The 21,923-nt window shown below is 43.1% G+C and overlaps 1 protein-coding gene across 17 annotated transcripts in view; it reads right to left on the reverse strand.

Annotated features, from left to right (window-relative positions):
- ANK3 (ankyrin 3) overlaps nt 1-21,923 on the reverse strand; it is an 891,037-nt gene that overhangs the window by 102,807 nt on the left and 766,307 nt on the right. For 13 of the 17 annotated variants that reach the window (XM_073548271.1, XM_073548272.1, XM_073548270.1 and 10 more), the window contains 2 exons: nt 14,681-14,783; nt 5,421-5,527 (listed from right to left, as the gene is read on the reverse strand). In XM_073548271.1, coding sequence (XP_073404372.1) covers nt 5,421-5,527; nt 14,681-14,783 — 210 coding nt within the window. Of the gene's footprint in view, nt 1-3,820; nt 3,854-5,420; nt 5,528-14,680; nt 14,784-21,923 lie in introns of all 17 variants that reach the window. The other 4 variants (XM_073548278.1, XM_073548279.1, XM_073548284.1 and 1 more) reach the window with 2 other exon arrangements.

Consider the following 21,923-nt stretch of genomic DNA (forward strand, 5'->3'; position numbering starts at 1 on the left):
AAGCAGCTCCTGTATGAGGCACACAAAGCTCCTTTGATTTAAACCGGTTTGATTAATAAGGGACAGAACGCCCCCACGGGTTATGGGATATCCTCAGGTTTTCCCTAGCATTGTGTAATGTGAATCCTGACCGTCTCAGACCCTGCAGTGACTGACTCACTAAAACAATTCTGCACCATTGTGACTGCTAAATTAAGAAAAGACCTTTCTAATAAAAACACACCTAGAAAATCGGGGTGCACCGTGTTCCGTTAACACAAGGACTATTCTTACTTCTGATTCCAGAAATGTAACATTTCTATGTAGAACTTTCCATTGGTAAAGAATGTAACCCAAGAATGCAAACTGGATTCCCATGAAGACAATCCCTGTCTATATCCCGTTTTAGATCATATAGATGTCATAGAGCACCTCAATGGGACAGAATGGACGTCATGCAATAAAACATTATCTCTACTGCACTGAACGTGAACCAAGCTGTAACAAGAAACTCGATAATAATCAGCAAGCTTAAGGGGAATCTGTCATCAGATTTTTGCTACGTCATCTCAGAGCAGCATGATGTAAGGGCAGAGACCGTGATTCCAGTGATGTGTCGCTTACTGGGCTGCTTGCTGCAGTTTCGATACAATCCCTGTTTTCTCTGCTGCCGGTCTACCAGTTCTCTGAATGCTGAGCTCTGTATAACTCTTCACAGCACTGATTGACAACTGTCTGTGTACACTCTGCATAGGCAGAAAGCCACCAATTAGTGGTGAGGTTATACAAAGCTCATGAATATAGAGGACTACATGGCAGCAGGTTAACAAGTCTTTTAGTGATAATCTGTTGCTGGTAAATCAGTGAGTTAATCAAAACTACACTAAGCATCCTAGCAAGTGACACATTGTTGGAATCAGGGTCTCTGTCTCTACATTAACGCGCTGCCATATTAGGTGAGAAAAACTTGGTGGCAAAGTCCCTTTAAACACTTGCTGGTAATTGGTGCATGTAAGGCTACATTCGCACTATCTTTGAATAGATGCCAAACCCTATTTTAATTCAGTGGGGTCCATGGCAAGCCACAATGCTACTCCACTTGTCTCATGGCTTCCATCATAATCGTGAGAAGAATCACATCTGTTGAGACCGCCACGTAATGGCTCAGGACTGAGTCTATGAACACAGCCTAAATGCCAGATTAGCTATCCACACTATTTTCCATGCTTTCAGCTATCGGACATTCTTGTGACTTGGTTGTTACAGCTTCTACATGTGCAATGCTGAAAGAAAATGTACGATTGTACTACAGTCATACAGGTGCATGCCTGCCGAATGCTACAGGATTGAGTTTGTGTGCTCGGTCTTATAGCGGTCTATGATGTCTATGTGACCAAATGGCCCAGGAGCAGTCTTCAACGTAAACCACTTTTAAATAGACCTGCCTTCACACTTACTTCTACATGAAACTGTGAGTGGTGCCTATCACTCTGCATCCACATACCTTCTGAAATGTGATCTCGATCTTCAGGTGACCTGCACCTGTAATATTCTAATGGATAAAGCAGGTGCTCGATAATTGTAGATTATGTATGCATCTCGGCAGGTGTGGTATGCGAGACATTATAGATGCCGCTCAATTTACGTGGAAGTGAGTGGAGCCAGATAACGTGATCTTCTTAGATATAATTATCTGTATCTATGATTATTCTTAAAGGGAGTCCATCACCCCCAAACTGCAATTTAATTGGGTTATACAGTGTTGTAGGGTATATAGCCCCTATAACAACCACACTGGCACTGTACCTGTTTACTGGTACAGTGCCTGAAAAAATAACTTTTAATTAATATGCAAATGAGGAAGCTTTGGTGCACCCTTAGTGTGGCCAAGAGTTTGGTGCACTGTCACGCCTCCTCATTTGCATATTGGGTCCCTCCCCCTGCTTCTCAGTGTCAGTGTTCGGCTCTCAGAGCCAGCACTGCCTGAATGCTGCCGGTGTGTGGCTTCTCCGTGTCTCTTTTCTTCTGAAGCTGATCACTGCATTAATATACCTGAAGTGCAGCAAGTGGAGTCAAAAGAAACGAAACAGAAGAGAAAGCACGAGGCCACTGCATGCGACCGCACACACACCAGCACCAATCAGGCAGTGCTCGCTTATGCACCGAAGGCTCCTCATTTGCTTATGAAGTAAAATGTATTTTTCTCAGGCACGGTACAAGTAACAGGTATGGTTGTTATAGGGCTAAGTCCCCTACAACACTGTATAGCCCATTTACAATACATTTTTGGGGTGACATACTGTAATATGGTCATCACTGCCAACAAAGCTGGGTGCAACTGCTTGACCTTGAGCCATTTCTGGTATAGAAAGAAAAAGATAATATTCTTTATGTCACATTGGGAAAGTGGGGGTCCTAATTATGACACCGTCGCCGAGCAGCTGACTTCAAGGTTTACAGGGCGCAGTTTCATATATTTGGTAGTGGATGCATCTGGTACTGTAGAGAGCAGCAGCTTGGTCCCATTCCAGTAAATTCGATGGAGCAGCAGTATCAAGCACAAAACGTACAGAGCTGTGCTGGGCACACAATGAAGTGATCTTAATCAGCTGATCACTGGAGGTGCTGCTCATGGATCTGATAATAATGTCCTATGGTAAAGGTCCCCATTGCAGTTGACAGATGTTCGTCAGATCATTTGGCCTCCAGCTATCTCCCCCAACTTCTCCATAAACAGAAGTGCTCTGTCCAGTGCTCCTATTCCCTCTGAGAGAGCCGCTGCCACACTCTTTCGGCAGTGGCTTAATTCGCCGAGAAGGAAAGGATTGGCAGTCTGAAATCACCTGAGAAGGACAGGAAGTTGATCCACATTCTAATCCATAACTCAAATCAGTATGATTAAAATCATGATGTCTTTATTTCCAAGATTAAAAGTATACCCAAAATGTCAAATAACATCTGGGGAGTCATTGGTGTTTTGTGACACTCTGGATATACTTTTAATCTTGGATGTAAAGACTTCATGTTTTTAATCATACCGATTTGAGTTGTGGATCAGAAACTGGATCACCTTCCTGTCCTTCTCAGCGCCTATAAAATGACGGGCAGTGGCGTGGATCTCATACTTCTGTACAGGTTTAACTCCATCGGTGGGTGAGCTGGCTTTTTTTCTTCTACCTTATTATAGTCTGAAATCAAGACTTATTGGATCCTTACCTCCCCTTACATCAACTGTCGAGGGAGAGTTGGGAGGCCCCCATAACCATTAGACTGTCAAAGATGATATTGGTTTAATGATTATGTGGGCCTTAAATATGAAGGCCATAAATATTAAAATCCTGGAAAAACCTTTTAACTCTATGGCTGTGTGACGGTAAGCTACGCCCATATGACCCAACCATGAGTTCCTATTGCAAATGCCTAAGCTCTGTCCGTGCCACCATGTAACGCCTCTGAGGAACTAATGTGGCACGTTACGGTATTATATTGTGATTGCCGTGGACTTGTTCTTAGTATTACATTGTACAGCACCACAGACGATGATGGGGATACATGAATTGGGAAATTCATTCTGTGATATATAATTTTGACATTCTTAATAGGATAGCAGAAAATAGTAGAGCATTTTGCGGGTCTTCACCAATCCAACACATCAATCGATCTGTAATTCTGTACCAGCATGCTAATCCATGAGAGCCACATTCAAAGCATTCTCAATTTTTCTGCCCGTGACAATCACGTACTTAAAAAAAATATATAGAGAATCTAAATCCAGAAGCGAAAATCCAGTTAGTACTTTTAACACAAATTAGCACAAGCACACACAAATCAGCATGATCACCTTGCATCATACAGTGGAAGTGAAGAGTGATAGCTGCAAAATAATATGGAAAAGCAAAATGGGAAAATAATCATATAAACAGTTATATGCAAGCAAAAAACGTGTCAATGTAAAGAACAATATGGGCAGCAAAAGAGAGAAACATGAGTCAGCAAAGGAGAGAAACATGAGTCAGCATGAGCGCGCTGCTTTTTATATAAGGCTTGGGTCACATCACCATACTGTCTCTCTTCTGAGACAATCTTGCTAATTATGCTATTCGCTCTCTGTTCATGGTTTGATTAGAGTGTGGGCACAATATGATCCAATTTTCTCGGATGTGGAGAAGATGAAAAAAAAAAAAATTCTCCATCTTCTTCACTTCTCCATTTTGTAAGTCCGTGAAAACCGGACTGCACTCAGATGTCATCTGAGTGTAGTCCAATTTTTTCCATGGACTCATTGAATAGCATGGCTGAGTGTGATCCAAATATTGGATAATCAAGCATGTTGAGATTTTTTCCTCGGTCAGAATCTGTCCGAGGAAAAAATCGGACATGTGCATGGCCCCATAGGATAAGATTGGATCGCACATGGATCCAAAATACAGTCGTCTGCACAAGCCCTTGTATACCGAATAGCTTCCATTACCTTCCAAAATATACTCCAGCAAAATGTAGGGGGAATTATACATATACACATTTATATATACACAGTGTATGTATATATATATATATATAATAGTGCAGGGAATTTTGTGCTTCCCACCATTGTAGAGCTGATCCTTCAGGAGACTGCAGCAATCAGTAACCTGTCTATGAATTCCATATAATTCTGTTTACATCTCGTCTAAACATACGCAGAAGGAAAATGTCGTGAGGATCTACCAATGAGTATATCTGACTAAAGGTAACATTATACTCCATAATATGGGCATACAGTGCGATATGTCACCCAAAGGCTCCCACTTATTGTGAAATCCTCTTACTCCAAGCCTTACTCACACAGTGCTGGTGGAAATTCAGAAATTCCTGGTAAACTTGCTCTCTGCTAGTTAGAGCAAATCTAATACAATACTACAAAACCAGCTATTTGGATGATTCTCTTGCAGATTTTGCATATATAATGCAGTGTGATGAGATATATATGGTCTTATATGGGAAAAAAAAAACACTAAAACATATCTACCCATTTGTAAGGACTGATGATTCCTACTACTGCGGCAAAGCAAACACAGAGAAGACTCAGCAATGCTCAGAGGTTAATGTCAGCAAGAGCAAAAATGCTGGGAAATAAACGATAGGATCACTAACAGTTAAATATACATTTTTACTCAATGATAGCCCTGGATCTACTGGCATACAATAGCACTTTGCTCACTTTTGACTGTTTTGACTTCTTTTTCTCTCTCAATAGATAGTGAACCACCAGGATCTTCTGTAGCCCATATGGATCCACTGTCAAATTTCACAAAATCTTATAATGTTTATTTTTTTTCCATTTTAAACAATAAACAGGTTCAATTGGTTAAGTTGATAAAATATATATATATATAAATATATATATATATATATATATATATATATATAATTAGATAAAAAACCTGAGATTTTCAACTTACCCAGAATGCACAGGGCTTGACACGAGATTGACGTTGTCCAAAGTGTCTGCAGCCCAGCTATAGTGCCTCAGGGAATCCGAGTCAAATTCTCTTGCAAAGGAAATGTGCTGAAACAGAGACGTACAACTGGTAAATGGTCTGTGATCTGGAAAATGCAATAATCTGTACTACTACCAATACCAACCTGATAGAAACCTGATAGAAAGAGGCAATAATGAGCCATTTGTATTAAAGAAAATGGCTCCAATATTTTGTATGGGTTATTTTCTTTAAATAGGTTATCCCATGTTCATTATTAAGGGCACACAGCTCCTTTGTCACCCGGCTTCTTATTTTCCGGGGGCAATGCACTCTTGACTAGTAGTTACCCAAACTGTGCACGCTCTGATGCTGTAAGCGGAGGCAGCTTCGCCCCTGTAGCATCAATGGAGTCCAGTGGCACTGAAGATGGCCAGTTCTAGTGGTCTAGCCAGGTTCAGAGCAACACTTCATAGCTTTATTGGAAAGAGCTTGTAAGCACTGCACTCCTTACCTAACAGACCTGCCTCTGCTGATAGGCTGCAGCGGTGGCTGGTAAGGTAGGTAATGATCAGTAGGCTATAAAATGTAAAATCCCTCCGTTCTTAAGACTGAAGATGAATTTTTCAATTTTACCCATTTGACATAATGAAAATATCCTTTAAAGTGGTTTTCAAATCAGGTGTATTGCCTTTAAATATCATGATACCAATTGCTGGACACTTGGTAATCCCTGTCAATACCAAATAGTGGACTCAATATTATTTATGGGTGTAGATAAAAAAATTTTTTGTTTTAATATTGAAGTACAGTGTTTCTTTGATGAAATTCCATTTTGTAGGTTCATGGTTATTAGGGAACAGAAATCAACAGGGTGTGTTCAGCTATTGGGTCGCCCTCACACCCAGGGCTGTGGGGTACTCGGTACCAGGCCGGTGTCAGGGGGGGAAAGTGTCACAGCAGCAGTGACCCGGTCCGATGCCCTGGGCGCCCAATATCAATGGCAGTGATGTTAATGGTGTTAAAGTTTATTGGAATAGTTTGTGACGCCACCCGTGGTGTTTGGCAAGGGAGATGGTAAGCCAACGCTGCATGCAGATCCGCTGGGACTGATGGTGTGGTGCAGCAAAGATGGTATAGCTCCCCACAGGTGGAGCTGTAGTCCCAGGGCAGTGTAGGTGCAATGGATGAGGAGAGGCGCAGAATGGTATAGATGCTGGTACCCAGATGTAGCGGTGCTGAAGGTGTTAACGGCGAATGAATGGAGGACACCAGGGCTTGCAGTTTCAAAGCTTTACTCACAGTTCGTGGTACCCACTGGTGCCTGCCTCCGTGCCGTGTCCTCCGGGGTAGAGACTCAATCAACCTCCCGGGCAAGTCAGGGTTCTCCTCTCCAACACTCTGCTAACATGTGCCTTTCCTGAACGACTCCTCTATTGCGCCTTTTAGTGTGAAGAACTCCAGTACCGTAGTTCTCTGGAATTCCTCCTGTCAGATGTTCCTAGAACCTTACTTGTATGACAGACAGCTGTAGCCTCTATCGGGGACTTCCTTCTCAGAAGTCCTGGCTCTCTATCCAGTTGCTGTTGTGTCCCAAGTCTTTGATGGGAGTAGTGCATTTACAGCCAACTACTCCACCGATGCCTGCTGCAGAACCATAAGTTTCCATACAACCTCGGGGACCAGGCCCCGGCCTTGCGCTGAGAACCTATAGGCAGGGTTCCTCTTCCAACCCACAACTCCTCTCTGTTCTCCTACTCCTTCGTTCCGCGCTGTTCCTTCTCTCTCTTATGGAAGCTGAGGTTGCAGGTCTACGTCCTTCTCCTTCTCTTCTCTTTCCCGTGCCAGCTGGCTCAGATCACTGAGGCAGCTGCAGCACTCTTTCTAAACTGAACTCAAACTGAACTCAAAACTAACTTCAGAACTGAACTTCTCTGGGACTCACCCCAGACTGACCTTCTGTCAGACTGACCTCCAATTCTCCACTTTCCCCCTCTTTTATACTAACTCCACCCACCTCCCAGCACATCTCGTGTTACGAAGCAGGGTTCCACGAAGGGTGCTCTTCTACCCCCAGCCTGAAGCTGCTAGGCGGACCTACTGAACTATCCTGTGTGTGAGATGCAGGTGTTGGAGTGTGGAAAGGAGTTCCCAACTTACCTAGTTGGTGGGGCACTACACCTTAGGAGAAGGTGCAGTACCTCTGTGGCGACTGAGCCTCAGGGGTGCCACATACCCCCCGTTAAACACAGCACGTCTGCGGGCTGCAAGATAACAAAGTAGACAGCAAAGAAACATACAAAAATTTTGTAATGCATAATAACTTTTCTTATACTAATCTTCCTAGTATAGGAGGTACTCATCTTGAACGTTACAAACAATTCTATCGTAAATCCTATCTAAAATTTTTAATTCTAAGTGCAATTCTCAATTCAAAGTGCTATTCTCTGTAACACATTTTCTCTCATTTTCCGTCTCTAGTACACATTTATTTTTCTACTTTTACTGTCTCTTCTAGACGCAAGACGCTGACTGCAAGTACCTGGTCCGTTACCTGTCTACTTTCAATTCTTTATTCACATCACTCATCTCTAGATCAGACATTCCTAATTCTTCTATAAAAGCCATTTCTCAGTTACTAATACTCTTGTAAAACATATTATCAAATACTTCACAGTAAAACATTCAACAGTTATTCTTGTAAGGTGCTGGACACCGCTCCCAGCTGGGATCTCTTGCAGTGTCCTTTGAGGTAGACATCATCTTCGAAAAGTGTCCATGCAGAAACATTATCTTCGCAAAGTGTCTGTATAAGTAAAACCAAGAAAGGGCACCTAAAGAGGTGTAAACTATTTACAATAAAAGTTTTGGATCATACAGCGTTCATGATCGCTAGTTCAAATTGGGAAAACGATCCCATTGCAAAAACAGGGCAACAAAAGTGCTACCGGAAAAACATGACAGCGAAACAAGGCACAACTGGTGCAAACAAAACCCTCCTGGGTAACGAGAAATTTTGAAAATTATTTCTTAATGGCTACCAGATTCAAAGTAGTCATTGGCAATCCGTAAGTACTCCTCTTCCCACGGTGTCAAGCCAGGGATCTTTGGTTTGGGCTGCAGTAACTGGAGGTGATGCAAGAGCAGCCTGGTTCTTGTTAGCAGGTACCTGAGCAGTCTGAGTGGTACCGGTGGATGGAGGGGCAGCAACAGGTCTCTTTGGCTTGTACCTTTCGATAAACTCCTCCGGAATACGGCGGATATTCAGGGCGTACCACCCCCGGAGTCCCTCATGCCGGGTAAAGGTCACATACTCCCCAGGCTGCAGGTCTCTATCAGGATGCCCCCTCCTCAGATGGGGCTCCACATCGCGCCGGTTAAAGAACAGGTCGCTGATTCTTTTGGGGTCCACAATAAATCCGAACCCCTTCTCTCGGTTTACATTTAGCACCTGCCCCCAACCAGCTGCATCCCGGGGACCATGATACCCAGCACGGGCCCTCTCCTTCCGGGCCAGATCCGGGCCCAGCACAGCCTTCTTTCTCTGCTCCCTCTCCCGATATTCCGCTGCCAGCTGTCGAATAGTGTCCCGACATCTTGCCCAACTCTTTTCTTTCTCCCGCTCTTCCCGGGACCTGCTCTCACCCATGGCACCAGCATCCCGGTTCCAGACCAGATCCAGGACGACCTGGCCAGCTGCTGCGACTGCGATACACCCCAGGGCCTTCCCAGGTGGAGGAACATCCGACATACCTGGGGCCTCCTGGCGGTGCGGTCTCTGCTCCGGTGCAGGTGGTGATGGAGCGGATGGTGGCTCTGGATCCACAGGGGTCTCTGCGGGGACCTGCGCAGCCACATCAGCTTCCACTCCCAGGTCCTCCAGTAACTCCTTCGGGCAGGCGGCACCTAGCCGCACAGTCAGGGTAGACGTGTAGATCAGCACTGCCCGGGGACAGCACGGTGTGGTAGCGGCAGGTACCGATGGAGGGTACCGCTGGTGTAGGCCCCGCCAGGGCGCGCTGCCATCTCAGCTTCTCTAAGACATCCTTCCTCAGCTGCAGACTGGCTGTCAATTCAGCTATTTCAGCTTCTAGTTGCTGGCGGTTCATCCCGGAGTTCGGGTTGGAGCCGTCACGTTTCCCCGTGCTCTGCAAGCCTCCTTCCCTCACTCTCCAAAATGGCTTTCTGGCATTCTTCCTGCCTTGGCCCCTTTTTCACCACTGGCTTCTTCTGCCCCTCCTTCCGGGGGCGGCGTCTTCTTCCAGCGCCTCCATACCAAGCCAGTATGCGTACCCCTCGGGGGGTGGGCCATGTATCTGTCACATAGTAATTCAGGCAGGGAAGGCCCAATACTCTTCGCGGTCTTTTCTTAGGACCTCCCATCTCTTCACGCCCTTCTCCGCGCCAGCGGCCATTTCTAATGTCCATTTCACAGTCTATTAAATCAGGTCTTCTGCACATTTTCAAAAGCACAAAGTCTCACAAATTTCAGGCGAACAGAACCCGATGGCATCGGGTCTCGTCATGCTGTTCGTGACGCCAAAATTGGGTCGCCCTCACAACCAGGGCTGTGGGGTACTCGGTACCGGGCCGGTGTCAGGGGGGAATGTGTCACAGCAGCAGTGACCCGGTCCGGGGCCCTGGGCGCCCAATATCAATGGCGGTGATGTTAATGGTGTTAAAGTTTATTGGAATAGTTCGTGACGCCACCCGTGGTGTTTGGCAAGGGAGATGGTAAGCCAATGCTGCATGCAGATCCGCTGGGACTGATGGTGTGGTGCAGCAAAGATGGTATAGCTCCCCACAGGTGGAGCTGTATTCCCAGGGCAGTGTAGGTGCAATGGATGAGGAGAGGAGCAGAATGGTATAGATGCTGGTAACCAGATGTAGCAGTGCTGAAGGTGTTAATGGCGAATGAATGGAGGACACCAGGGCTTGCAGTTTCAAAGCTTTACTCACAGTTCGTGGTACCCACTGGTGCCTGCCTCCGTGCCGTGTCCTCCGGGGTAGAGACTCAATCAACCTCCCGGGCAAGTCAGGGTTCTCCTCAAACACTCTGCCAACATGTGCCTTTCCTGAACGACTCCTCTATTGCGCCTTTTAGTGTGACGAACTCCAGTACCATAGTTCTCTGGAATTCCTCCTGTCAGATGTTCCTAGAACCTTACTTGTACGACAGACAGCTGTAGCCTTTTTCGGGGACTTCCTTCTCAGAAGTCCTGGCTCTCTATCCAGTTGCTGTTGTGTCCCAAGTCTTTGATGGGAGTAGTGCATTTACAGCCAACTACTCCACCGGTGTCTGCTGCAGAACCATAAGTGTCCATACAACCTCGGGGACCGGGCCCCGGCCTTGCGCTGAGAACCTATAGGCAGGGTTCCTCTTCCAACCCACAACTCCTCTCTGTTCTCCTACTCCTTCGTTCCGCACTGTTCCTTCTCTCTCTTATGGAAGCTGAGGTTGCAGGTCTACGTCCTTCTCCTTCTCTTCTCTTTCCCGTGCCAGCTGGCTCAGATCACTGAGGACGCTGCAGCACTCTTTCTAAACTGAACTCAAACTGAACTCAAAACTAACTTCAGAACTGAACTTCTCTGGGGCTCACCCCAGACTGACCTTCTGTCAGACTGACCTCCAATTCTCCACTTTCCCCCTCTTTTATACTAACTCCACCCACCTCCCAGCACATCTCGTGTTACGAAGCAGGGTTCCACGAAGGGTGCTCTGCTACCCCCAGCCTGAAGCTGCTAGGCGGACCTACTGAACTATCCTGTGTGTGGGATGCAGGTGTTGGAGTGTGGAAAGGAGTTCCCAACTTACCTAGTTGGTGGGGCAGTACATCTTAGGAGAAGGTGCAGTACCTCTGTGGCGACTGAGCCTCAGGGGCGCCACACTATCACCCTCATTACCTCTAAGACAGACCAATGTACCATTCAAGGGTACTAGTAAAGTATGACATTCGAAAAGCTAGAGCCCCTAAAGCTAGCTTCACATTAGGCCAGTGCTCCACGTCCTTCACTCTTTGAAGGCATCCAACGTAATGGTCCCAAAATGGGATTCAGACAGAACTCCCAAGAGAGTAATTCAGTATAATGATGCAAACAGAATCCAAAGGCTTTAATATTTGACTCCTTTTTAGCTGGACACAATAGTGTAGTCTACATTTTGTCAACTTATTAAAAAACACTTAAAAAGTATCCAGGATCCATTAGAATTTACTGAATATATTCAAGAATTCTAACAAAGTTCGCAGACCTTTGGTCTCATTCTTCAGACAAAAGAAAGGTGGGAATGACCACTTTGAAATAATATATATTACTTATTTAATTAGTATACTGTTAAGAGTTTTCTGGGACTGCTGACTGAATGTCTAAAAGGGCTCTGGAAGTGACACAACTCCACCCATTGCGTAGTCACCATAAATGGTCCAGGAGGCTCTTTTCAGTTCACCGATCTGATATTGGTGACCTATCCTAAAGATAGAGAGTCCTGGTAAAACACTTGTTACGGTGTTTAATGGGTAAAAACATTTCTAATATATTGAGCAAAGCAATGGTTAATATGTCCGGGACACTTCTATATGTAGTATGCAGATAGTAAAGCTTTCCCTTTTCTTGTAAAGGAAAGCAGATGGAGCGATGTTTCCACGACATATAGCCCTTTGTTGGCCGTATGCACTGGAAACTTTATTGTTCTGCACATATTGACTTACATAACACAGATAATCCTATGTGAGTGGCGCACAATTACCTATTAGTCCAGGTGCAATGATAGACATTTTCCTGCCAAGCGCTTTCCCCTGTTCATTAATAAATGTATTATTTAGACACCTGACAGTGGCTTATTACAGGAGTCTCAGTGACCTAGAGTGAAGCAGATGGTTTCCGAAAATGAACGGGATTAAAAACTTTCCCTAATTGTAATTAGCATGTAACGGGGTTGTATACGCTCAAGGATCCCTTTTTAGAGCTCTGCAGCTGTTCCACGTCCTAACGTCCACTAACCTCTCACAGGACAAGGCTTAAATTTTCCAAATTAATCAAAGTTCTTTAAAAGAAAAAACATTGGCAAATACATGGAAAAAAAACTAGGAATCCATCAAGTGGTCAAAAAAGGAATATGGTCTCATAAATTATACAGACCAGAAAGACATACGGTATGTTTGTATGTTACATGGGGCTGGGCTTACTGTAGTTTTGTATTAATTTAGACTATGAAGATACAGAGGGAGCAAGACCTAGAATAATACTTGTGGCAAGTCAATTTATATGGTAGGAGGGTGCAAAGTTAGGAAGTTCAATAAGTAAGTCACCCAGGTGAAGCAGAGCCCCCCATTGTGGGTCAAATAGCAACTCTTTTAGGCTATGTCCACATGTCCTATAATCATCCATTAGAACGGATCCAGCAGCAGTCCACTGGCAAAAAAAAGTTGAGCACACACAACTTTTTTGCCCGTTTTTTTAAAAAAAGATTTCTTGCGTAGGGAGGGAACCAGCCGCAACCTTGTTGCACCCCAGCTTTGCCTATTTCAGCTAAACTAGGAAAAACTGGCGTAAAAACTACAAAAAAAAGGTGTAAAAGCTTTGATGAATCGGGGTCTATGAATTAAAAAAAGAAATTTTTAACATAAAACCTTATTTAAATAACAGATCATTTCCTGAAGGCAATTTCTTTTTAAGGATTTAAGAAAGGGTTTAAAATGCATGTGCCTAACGAAAGATGCCCATGGAAAAATATTTGCTTTCGAATGGAGAACAAAGATATTAAATCTGTTGATTAAATTAGTTCATTGGAATATGACCAACAAATGTAGAGATACTGAGCTGCCAGCTTTCTTAGATTTGAAACGTGTTGTCTCTTTGGTCTATCTCCATCTCCGTAAGTGAACATGCCCAACTTCTAACTCAATATGTGAGGGTTCTGCTGGGGATACTTCGCATCGTATTTTGCATTCAGTCTCTTTGGCCCGAAGCCTGAGAGAACAGCTGAGGGTTGTTTATGAAATAAGAAGCGTGCGTGGCTAATGACGGATAAATAGAAGGTCGTTGGGGCTGGAAAACAAGAAGATAAACTGAATCTCCATACTGGGCTAGAAAAACATGCATTCTCCCGGAAGCTCGAATGTATACAATTTGGACATTCATCTTAAAACAAATTTACTAAGAATTTGAGGAACATATACAGAAGGTCATCAGTATTAACCTCTGTCCATGTTTCTGTATGTCAGTGTATATGGGATGGAGACTACAATGTAATCATCAATGACTTCATCTTATAACTTAACTTAGTAGTGTTGGTGGGTCCATGTGACCCAAAAGTGTCCACATATGCCAGTTTTTTCAAAGTTTGCTTTTTTTTTTCATTTGCTCTGTACCTGTTTTCTACACTTTTGTTAGAAGAGTACCTTGACAATAAGTTGAATACAAAAAGACAATCAGCTGTGATCTATGAGAGAATCTAACATCAAGTCTTCACTTTTTTCCTGCAGCACCCCTGAAGGGCATGTTAATTATTACAGAGTTTCTGAGTCCCCAGTTCATTGATATCAATGGGCTGTACCAGGACTCTATGGCAGCTTCAAGGCCTACAATTGCAGGCAAGAATGAAAAAATTTGAGCAAAAAGCCGTTGGATCCTCCTGCCGTGTTCCCGTAGGAGCTATCAGAGCAGGCGGGACTGGCGATGACATGGGTGGGTAAGTGGTGTCACAGTGGGAAGCACAGCATTAGTGATGAGCTATGAACCTCAGTCAAAAGTTTTTAATGGGACCTTGGCTCTTATATTTATCCCCTCGGACATGTTGAGTCCTCTAGAGCAGTGCTTCTCTCTCTGTGAGGTGCCACCTAGTTGTTGGGGACCACAATTTGAAAAACACTGCTGACATTAGTAATTATATGCTGTAAAGGTTAACTTTAACTGCAGCAGTTTTGCCATGGATTACGACAAATAGTGAAGCCTAATCAATTTCTTTTGAACCAGTTTAAAAACGGTTAGGAGTTACGCTCTGGAGCAAGAGAGGCCTTTTGTAGTCACTCTGCACTCTCGAAGGAGAATTCGTTTTTTGAATTTTGGATCTTATCTGTTCTCATTATTCCATAATAGGGCCTTTGCTAGAAAGGTTTTCTAAACCTGAAAACACTTTTCTGAAATATGTCCAGGATAATAAAGGACACTGGTTTATTGTGATAACGATCATTAATGCTAATAAAATGTCATGTATAGGATTTCAACAGGAAACATGAACGTACCTGATCCTTTGAAGGTGCAAGGAGTTCTTCAATCATCATACTGTCCCGGGCGAAAGAACTCCTGTTCAGTGTGTAGGACCTATCCGAACTGAAGGAGCGGAGGCTGTTGTTGCATTTACAATTTACCACAGTACACGCAGATGACAATGAGATGGATGGAAAAAAAAGGAAACAATGAATGCAGCTTCCAGGGCAAAACAATGTATGATAAAAAAATATGGTCAGAGCAACAATGAATTTAGAAAATCGTACGAATGAAAAAAAAACTGTATTTGTCACAAATGATTTGGATAATATGAGTTTTGGAGGAAAAATAGCTACTAGGGAGAAAATATATACTATTCATATATTGATTAAGGCTCAGCAATCATCGCTGAGCAACTCCGCCAACTTTTAGAGTAAAGTTTATGTGTCATATGAAAATGGGACCCTGGAAGATACATGATTGGCAGACTCCAAGCCAAAACCTACATCTAAGAGGCAAAGCAAACAGGTAAAACTAAACATCCACTATGTCACTCTCAATTCAACCCATTATGCTCAGGCTTCAAAAACATGACATGCATTTCACAGTTATGTACATCATCAGAACAAAGGCCAAAATAGACCAGCGAGAAGAGGGGTATTCAAAAAGCACTTACAACCAGGGGCTAAATGTTCTGTGGGCTCCATCCCGTGCACATTAATTACAAAGTAATATCACTGTTATAAGGCATAGAACAGGGCTCTGCAATGGGCCTAAGGCCTTGTATTTAAAAACCCTTTAAAGAGAACCTGTCCTAAGGCTTTTACACCTCAAACTTCTGATATGTATGTACAGGTGCCTTTATGCTGATAAAATCCATACTGTGACGACAGTGGGTGTGGAACTGTGCCACTGGCCAGGCTTACCCTGGTGGGGTGTAACTAAGTGACTGCCTGGTCTTCACTAGAGCCTCTGATGGTGAAGATATGTTGGACCGTTGAGGTATTCACCAAGTACCACTCCAGGGCAGTCCCTCGACCTGCAGCAGCTGATCAGTGGGTCAAAGGCAAATACGAGCACAGAGGGCAAAGACAGAGACGTGGTCACTGGTCAGACAATCCGAGGACGAGGTGGGCAGCACATGTTCAAAATACAAAGCTTGAGTCAGGAGCAGAGAAATCACAACCAACGAGTAAACAAGCTGGGTCGATAACAAGAGAGTCAAACTAATAAAGCACATATACAGGTAAAGAGTGAATAACTGCAACTTGGACCTAAGCTCAGGCAAGGCATGGAGGGAGGATCTGTCTAATATATCCACTGCTGGCAGGGGATTGGCCATGAAAGCAAAACTCTGCAGAACACAATGGTTTTAAATTCTTGCAGAGTCTGGCAGTGCCTCTCTATAGCGGGATGGAGGCTCTACAGGAACAGGAGCATGTAGCCATGCTGGAAGTATTGCATGAGGCAACTCAATGAGATGCCCTGACACCGGGAGGAGCATAACGATGCATGTAGTGAGTAGGATGGCGCTTATAAACCGAGCAAGTCACCGACGTGACACATATCTAGATTGTTGAAATTAGATTGGTAGTGTCTAAGAAATCCAGTGTTGAAATCACATGTAAATGAGCTGTAAGTGGTTTTGGGAGGGCCAATGCACTTGCAACTCTGCCTCCCTATTCCCTTCTCCCAGCTCTATTGTATCCAATTTCAATGCTGGATTTCTCCGAAACCACAAAACAGATTTCTACAATCAAGGTGTGGATTTAATCAGCATGAAAGCACCTCTAAATACATGTTATTAGTTTAAGGTGTAAAATCCTCATGAGTCATGATAGATCCTCTTTAAAATGTGATCAAGATTATTGAACAAAAATATTGGAAACATACCATAGCAAATCTCCCTTGCACAGTAAGTCCTGGGCAGACCAGCCATCAAGCCTTATCTTGTTAGGAGAGGGAAGGGGAATCATGACTCTTATTTTATGAAAATATATCTCTTTCTTGTAAAGATAGGAATATATTTGGGCCCTAACTACAGTGCCATGAATCTGTAGTGTAAGACTTCTGACTGGACACTGCAACATTCCTGATTTGGAAATCTCATCATCAGACCTAGGTTATTATATATTGTTAGACAATACTCCTTACACAAGCACGCCTTCCTAGACACAAGAGATGACGAACCCTTACATAAGCAGCATTTCATGTATTAATAATTACTATGGTCATATAATCATTGTACTTAATTTTTGATTATGCTTGCATGTGTGGGTTTGGCCATTTTATGGTGCAGCAGTTGCAGTAGAAACGCTTACAGAAAGTGGAGAAGACGCACAAAGAATCCACATGGGTTTCACATCAATCAGCTCTGTATTTTGTATATACCAGTGAATGCAGTCATTTCTCTGTACTGCCTACATATACACTATTCACTAAAAGTTAGGGATATTTGGCTTTCAGGTGTAATTTCAGATGATCATATAATGCAAGCTTTTCAGGTGAACTTAATGGGACCGTCTCTAAACTTTTGACTGCACATGTCCAACTGTTCAGTGTTTCAGTACTTTTTCCACAACTTGCTGTTCTCTAACAAGGAGCTTAATGGCAAAATTCATAATAGCTGTTTGATCCATGAATTGGCCAATACATTTCTGAGTTGAATTAGAATTGGTATTAAACAGTCTTCCTCATCATGCTGTTCACATCATGAGACCAAGACAACACCTAACAATTGATCAAGAGTACCTCTCCATTGCGAGGCTTCAAGCAGAATGTTCTCAGATGGAAGTGGCCACTGGGCTTAGAGTGTCACAGAGTCATCAGCAGCAGGTTGTATCAGAGATATAGACAGACAGGAAGAGTCATAGAAAGGCAGAGAAGTGGAAATCCTTTGGCCACTTCCCAAATTGATGACCGCTTCATTGTGAACAAGGCCCTTCGGAACCGGATGATGAATGCCAAACAACTCCATGCACAATTGAGGGAGGTGAGAGGCACCTAAGTGTCACGTCAGACCATTCAAAACCATTTACATCAGCATGACATGCGTGCTAGACGACCTGTAAGGGTACCTGACCACACCACCAGGCACAGACGTCATCGTCTTGCCGGAGAGCATCTATGCTGGACAAGGGATCAGTGGGCCTCAATGCTGTTCACTGATGAAAGTCAATTCATGCTTAGCAAAAATCGTGGTTGCCAACGCGTTACGGAGAGCGCTATGCATCAGGTGGTGTTACAGTGTGGGCAGGTGTGTCTAGTCAATACAGAACTGCTCTACACTTTGTGAATGGTACTGTGACAAGCCCCTACGACTTGAATAACATCATTAATCCAGTCATTGTGCCTCTGCACGAACAACACAGGCTTAATTTCATCTTCAAGGATGACAATGCTCCAGAGCATTGAGATTGCATCATTAGGGAATGGCTGCTGGAGACCGGGGTACCTCAAATGGAGTGACCTGCACTTTCTCCAGACCCGAATCCTATAGAAAACCTATGGGATCAGCTGAGTCACTGTGTAGAGGATCATAACTCTGTACCCCAGAACCTCAATGACCTGAGGGTCGTCCTTCAAGAAGAGTGCAATGCCAAAACTCAGCAGACAATAACTCCACTTGTGAACAGCATCAGATGTCGTTGTCAGCTGTAATTGATGATCAAGGCCACACGACAGGCTATTGAGACATTGACATTTTTAGTTAGATATACCCAGCACTGTTCTTGGCTGTTGTTTCAATAAATTGAAATTGAAATTAGGAAACCACCATTGGATGCTTCTACTAAAGTTTTCCAAAAATTTCACCCTAAAGCCGAATATCCCTAACTTTTTGTGAGTAGTGTATATCTGAAAGGTCATTTGTTGTATTCTCAAAATGTTGGGAAAAAAATTAATGAAAGCACACGTCCACAAAACCAATTCATGTTGCAAGCTCATCACAGCCTCTGTTAGTGCTTAGGCCAGGTTGATTCAACAAGCTCGGCACACCGAGGAAATGCACCACACATAGGACTGCATGACTGTTCATGAACTTTTCATCTGTTAAATGGTTGTCGTGTTAGCCTAACGGTGATGGGTGCTGTATGGCATTCTTTACAGGCATCTGTCATTCCTAGGCTGTTACGGCATGAGGTTAATGGACACAACTTAAAAAGATCAAGGTATATACAGTTGCCTTTGATGGGAGCCTACTAGTGACCTTCGACACAAACTTCAATGTAAAAAAAAAAGTATACTAAGTGGTGTGGGTTTTTTTCGCCTTCTACTGTATATATGACATAACATAGAGTAACAGACAATTTTTCCATTATGTATCATGTCAGATGGAAGCCAAAAGAACTCTATTTTGACCTCCATCATTAGGTGTTTGCCCCTCCGGAGCCGCTAGTGTAGGAATTATGGGGGAAACAGGAGGCAATATGCCTACGTCTGTTAATTTAATAACCCACTAAAAAAAGGTTTAATACTGGATAACTGCTTTAAATCTCTATATAACTGGGCTATGTAAGAATAGAATTATTAATAAAAGTCGATGACCAGGCTTTTAAGATCACTTTGAGTATTTTAGTCAAAACTAGGAGTAGGCCAAGTAACGGAAGGTACCAATCATTTCCATCATAATTTTCTCTATGACCCTGATTCATCATTGGCTTTGCGCCTGTTTTATGTCTAGTTTTCCTTCTGGTTTGCACCTTTTTTTTTTGGCACTTAATTCACGATCCTATTTGAACCTTTTTTAGTAAGACTATTTTATGTGCTCGCCTGGTTTTTTTTTCCACTTTGAGGGCGTAGTTTAGCAATTTCAGAGTTCTTCACCTGGTTCTTCAATTGTGACTTTATAAAAAAGTTGCAATTTTAGTGGATTTTTGGTGCCAAAAGTTGAAAAAGCTAATCAAGACAAGGCCATTTTTTGTTTTTACTTTGGGAAATTCATGAATCAAGTGCGCCATTTTGATGAATTTGGGGCCAAAAATGGCAGCTAATACCACATGAGGAAAGAGGAAAGTGACTGAAAAAAAAAGGAAATGGTGACTCGAGGTCTATAAGTTTCACTAGTGCTAAAATACTGGCCAATATACCGCCATATGAAAGTAGACTTTCACAGTCTGCTGGGGTGCGCACATTTATGGGGGTCAATAGAGGTATAGCACTGGATGTGTTTTGTTTTTTTCCTCCATGTACAGTGGGGAAAAAAAAGTATTTAGTCAGTCAGCAATAGTGTAAGTTCCACCACTTAAAAAGATGAGAGGCGTCTGTAATTTACATCATAGGTAGACCTCAACTATGGGAGACAAACTGAGAAAAAAAAATCCAGAAAATCACATTGTCTGTTTTTTTTTTCATTTTATTTGCATATTATGGTGGAAAATAAGTATTTGGTCAGAAACAAGCAATCAAGATTTCTGGCTCTCACAGACCTGTAACTTCTTCTTTAAGAGTCTCCTCTTTCCTCCACTCATTACCTGTAGTAATGGCACCTGTTTAAACTTGTTATCAGTATAAAAAGACACCTGTGCACACCCTCAAACAGTCTGACTCCAAACTCCACTATGGTGAAGACCAAAGAGCTGTCAAAGGACACCAGAAACAAAATTGTAGCCCTGCACCAGGCTGGGAAGACTGAATCTGCAATAGCCAACCAGCTTGGAGTGAAGAAATCAACTGTGGGAGCAATAATTAGAAAATAGAAGACATACAAGACCACTGATAATCTCCCTCGATCTGGTGCTCCACGCAAAATCCCAACTCGTGGGGTCAGAATGATCACAAGAACGGTGAGCAAAAATCCCAGAACCACGCGGGGGGACCTAGTGAATGAACTGCAGAGAGCTGGGACCAATGTAACAAGGCCTACCATAAGTAACACACTACGCCACCATGGACTTAGTTCCTGCAGTGCCAGACGTGTCCCACTGCTTAAGCCTGTACATGTCCGGGCCCGTCTGAAGTTTGCTAGAGAGCATTTGGATGATCCAGAGGAGTTTTGGGAGAATGTCCTATGGTCTGATGAAACCAAACTGGAACTGTTTGGTAGAAACACAACTTGTCGAGTTTGGAGGAAAAATAATACTGAGTTGCATCCATCACACCCCATACCTACTGTAAAGCATGGTGGTGGAAACATCATGCTTTGGGGCTGTTTCTCTGCAAAGGGGCCAGGACGACTGATCCGGGTACATGAAAGAATGAATGGGGCCATGTATCGTGAGATTTTGAGTGCAAACCTCCTTCCATCAGCAAGGGCATTGAAGATGAAACGTGGCTGGGTCTTTCAACATGACAATGATCCAAAGCACACCGCCAGGGCAACGAAGGAGTGGCTTCGTAAGAAGCATTTCAAGGTCCTGGAGTGGCCTAGCCAGTCTCCAGATCTCAACCCTATAGAAAACCTTTGGAGGGAGTTGAAAGTCCATGTTGCCAAGCGAAAAGCCAAAAACATCACTGCTCTAGAGGAGATCTGCATGGAGGAATGGGCCAACATACCAACAACAGTGTGTGGCAACCTTGTGAAGACTTACAGAAAATGTTTGACCTCTGTCATTGCCAACAAAGGATATATCACAAAGTATTGAGATGAATTTTTGTTTCTGACCAAATACTTATTTTCCACCATAATATGCAAATAAAATGAAAAAAAAACAGACAATGTGATTTTCTGGATTTTTTTTTCTCAGTTTGTCTCCCATAGTTGAGGTCTACCTATGATGTAAATTACAGACGCCTCTCATCTTTTTAAGTGGTGGAACTTGCACTATTGCTGACTGACTAAATACTTTTTTTCCCCACTGTATGTAGAAGCTATTAAATGGGCTAAAGTTGCCTCTTTTTCAGTACTAGTCCAGAACTAAGATTTTTCAACTATGAAAGTATGACTACATCAGTGGTCCTTAATAAAATGACAGGCTGAGAGAAGTCAAATACAGGAAAAGGACCCATAAAATGGCTTTTACCCACTTATAAAATCTTTACATTAGAACCGATTTTCCAAAACTGTCAAAACATTACTAAACAGGAAAAGCTGCTTTAAACCAATTGTGATGAATGAAAAAAACGTCCCTCCAGCAAAGAGGTAAATGTAAAAAAACAAAACAACAACCCATAAAAAACTCAACTTTCCAAATCTAAAAATAAGAAAAGAATATGCACGGCACAATAATGACTAATATGAATGACAATGAGCGAAAGTTAAAAGAGCACTCTGAAAACGATGAATTACATGCCTTCTTACCTGATTTTAGGACTAGTTTAAAGAAATACATTTTGAACAAG

This window comes from Dendrobates tinctorius, unplaced genomic scaffold, assembly GCF_039654945.1.
Source record: "Dendrobates tinctorius isolate UK_male_01 unplaced genomic scaffold, ASM3965494v1 ptg000156l, whole genome shotgun sequence".
NCBI lineage: Eukaryota > Metazoa > Chordata > Amphibia > Anura > Dendrobatidae > Dendrobates > Dendrobates tinctorius.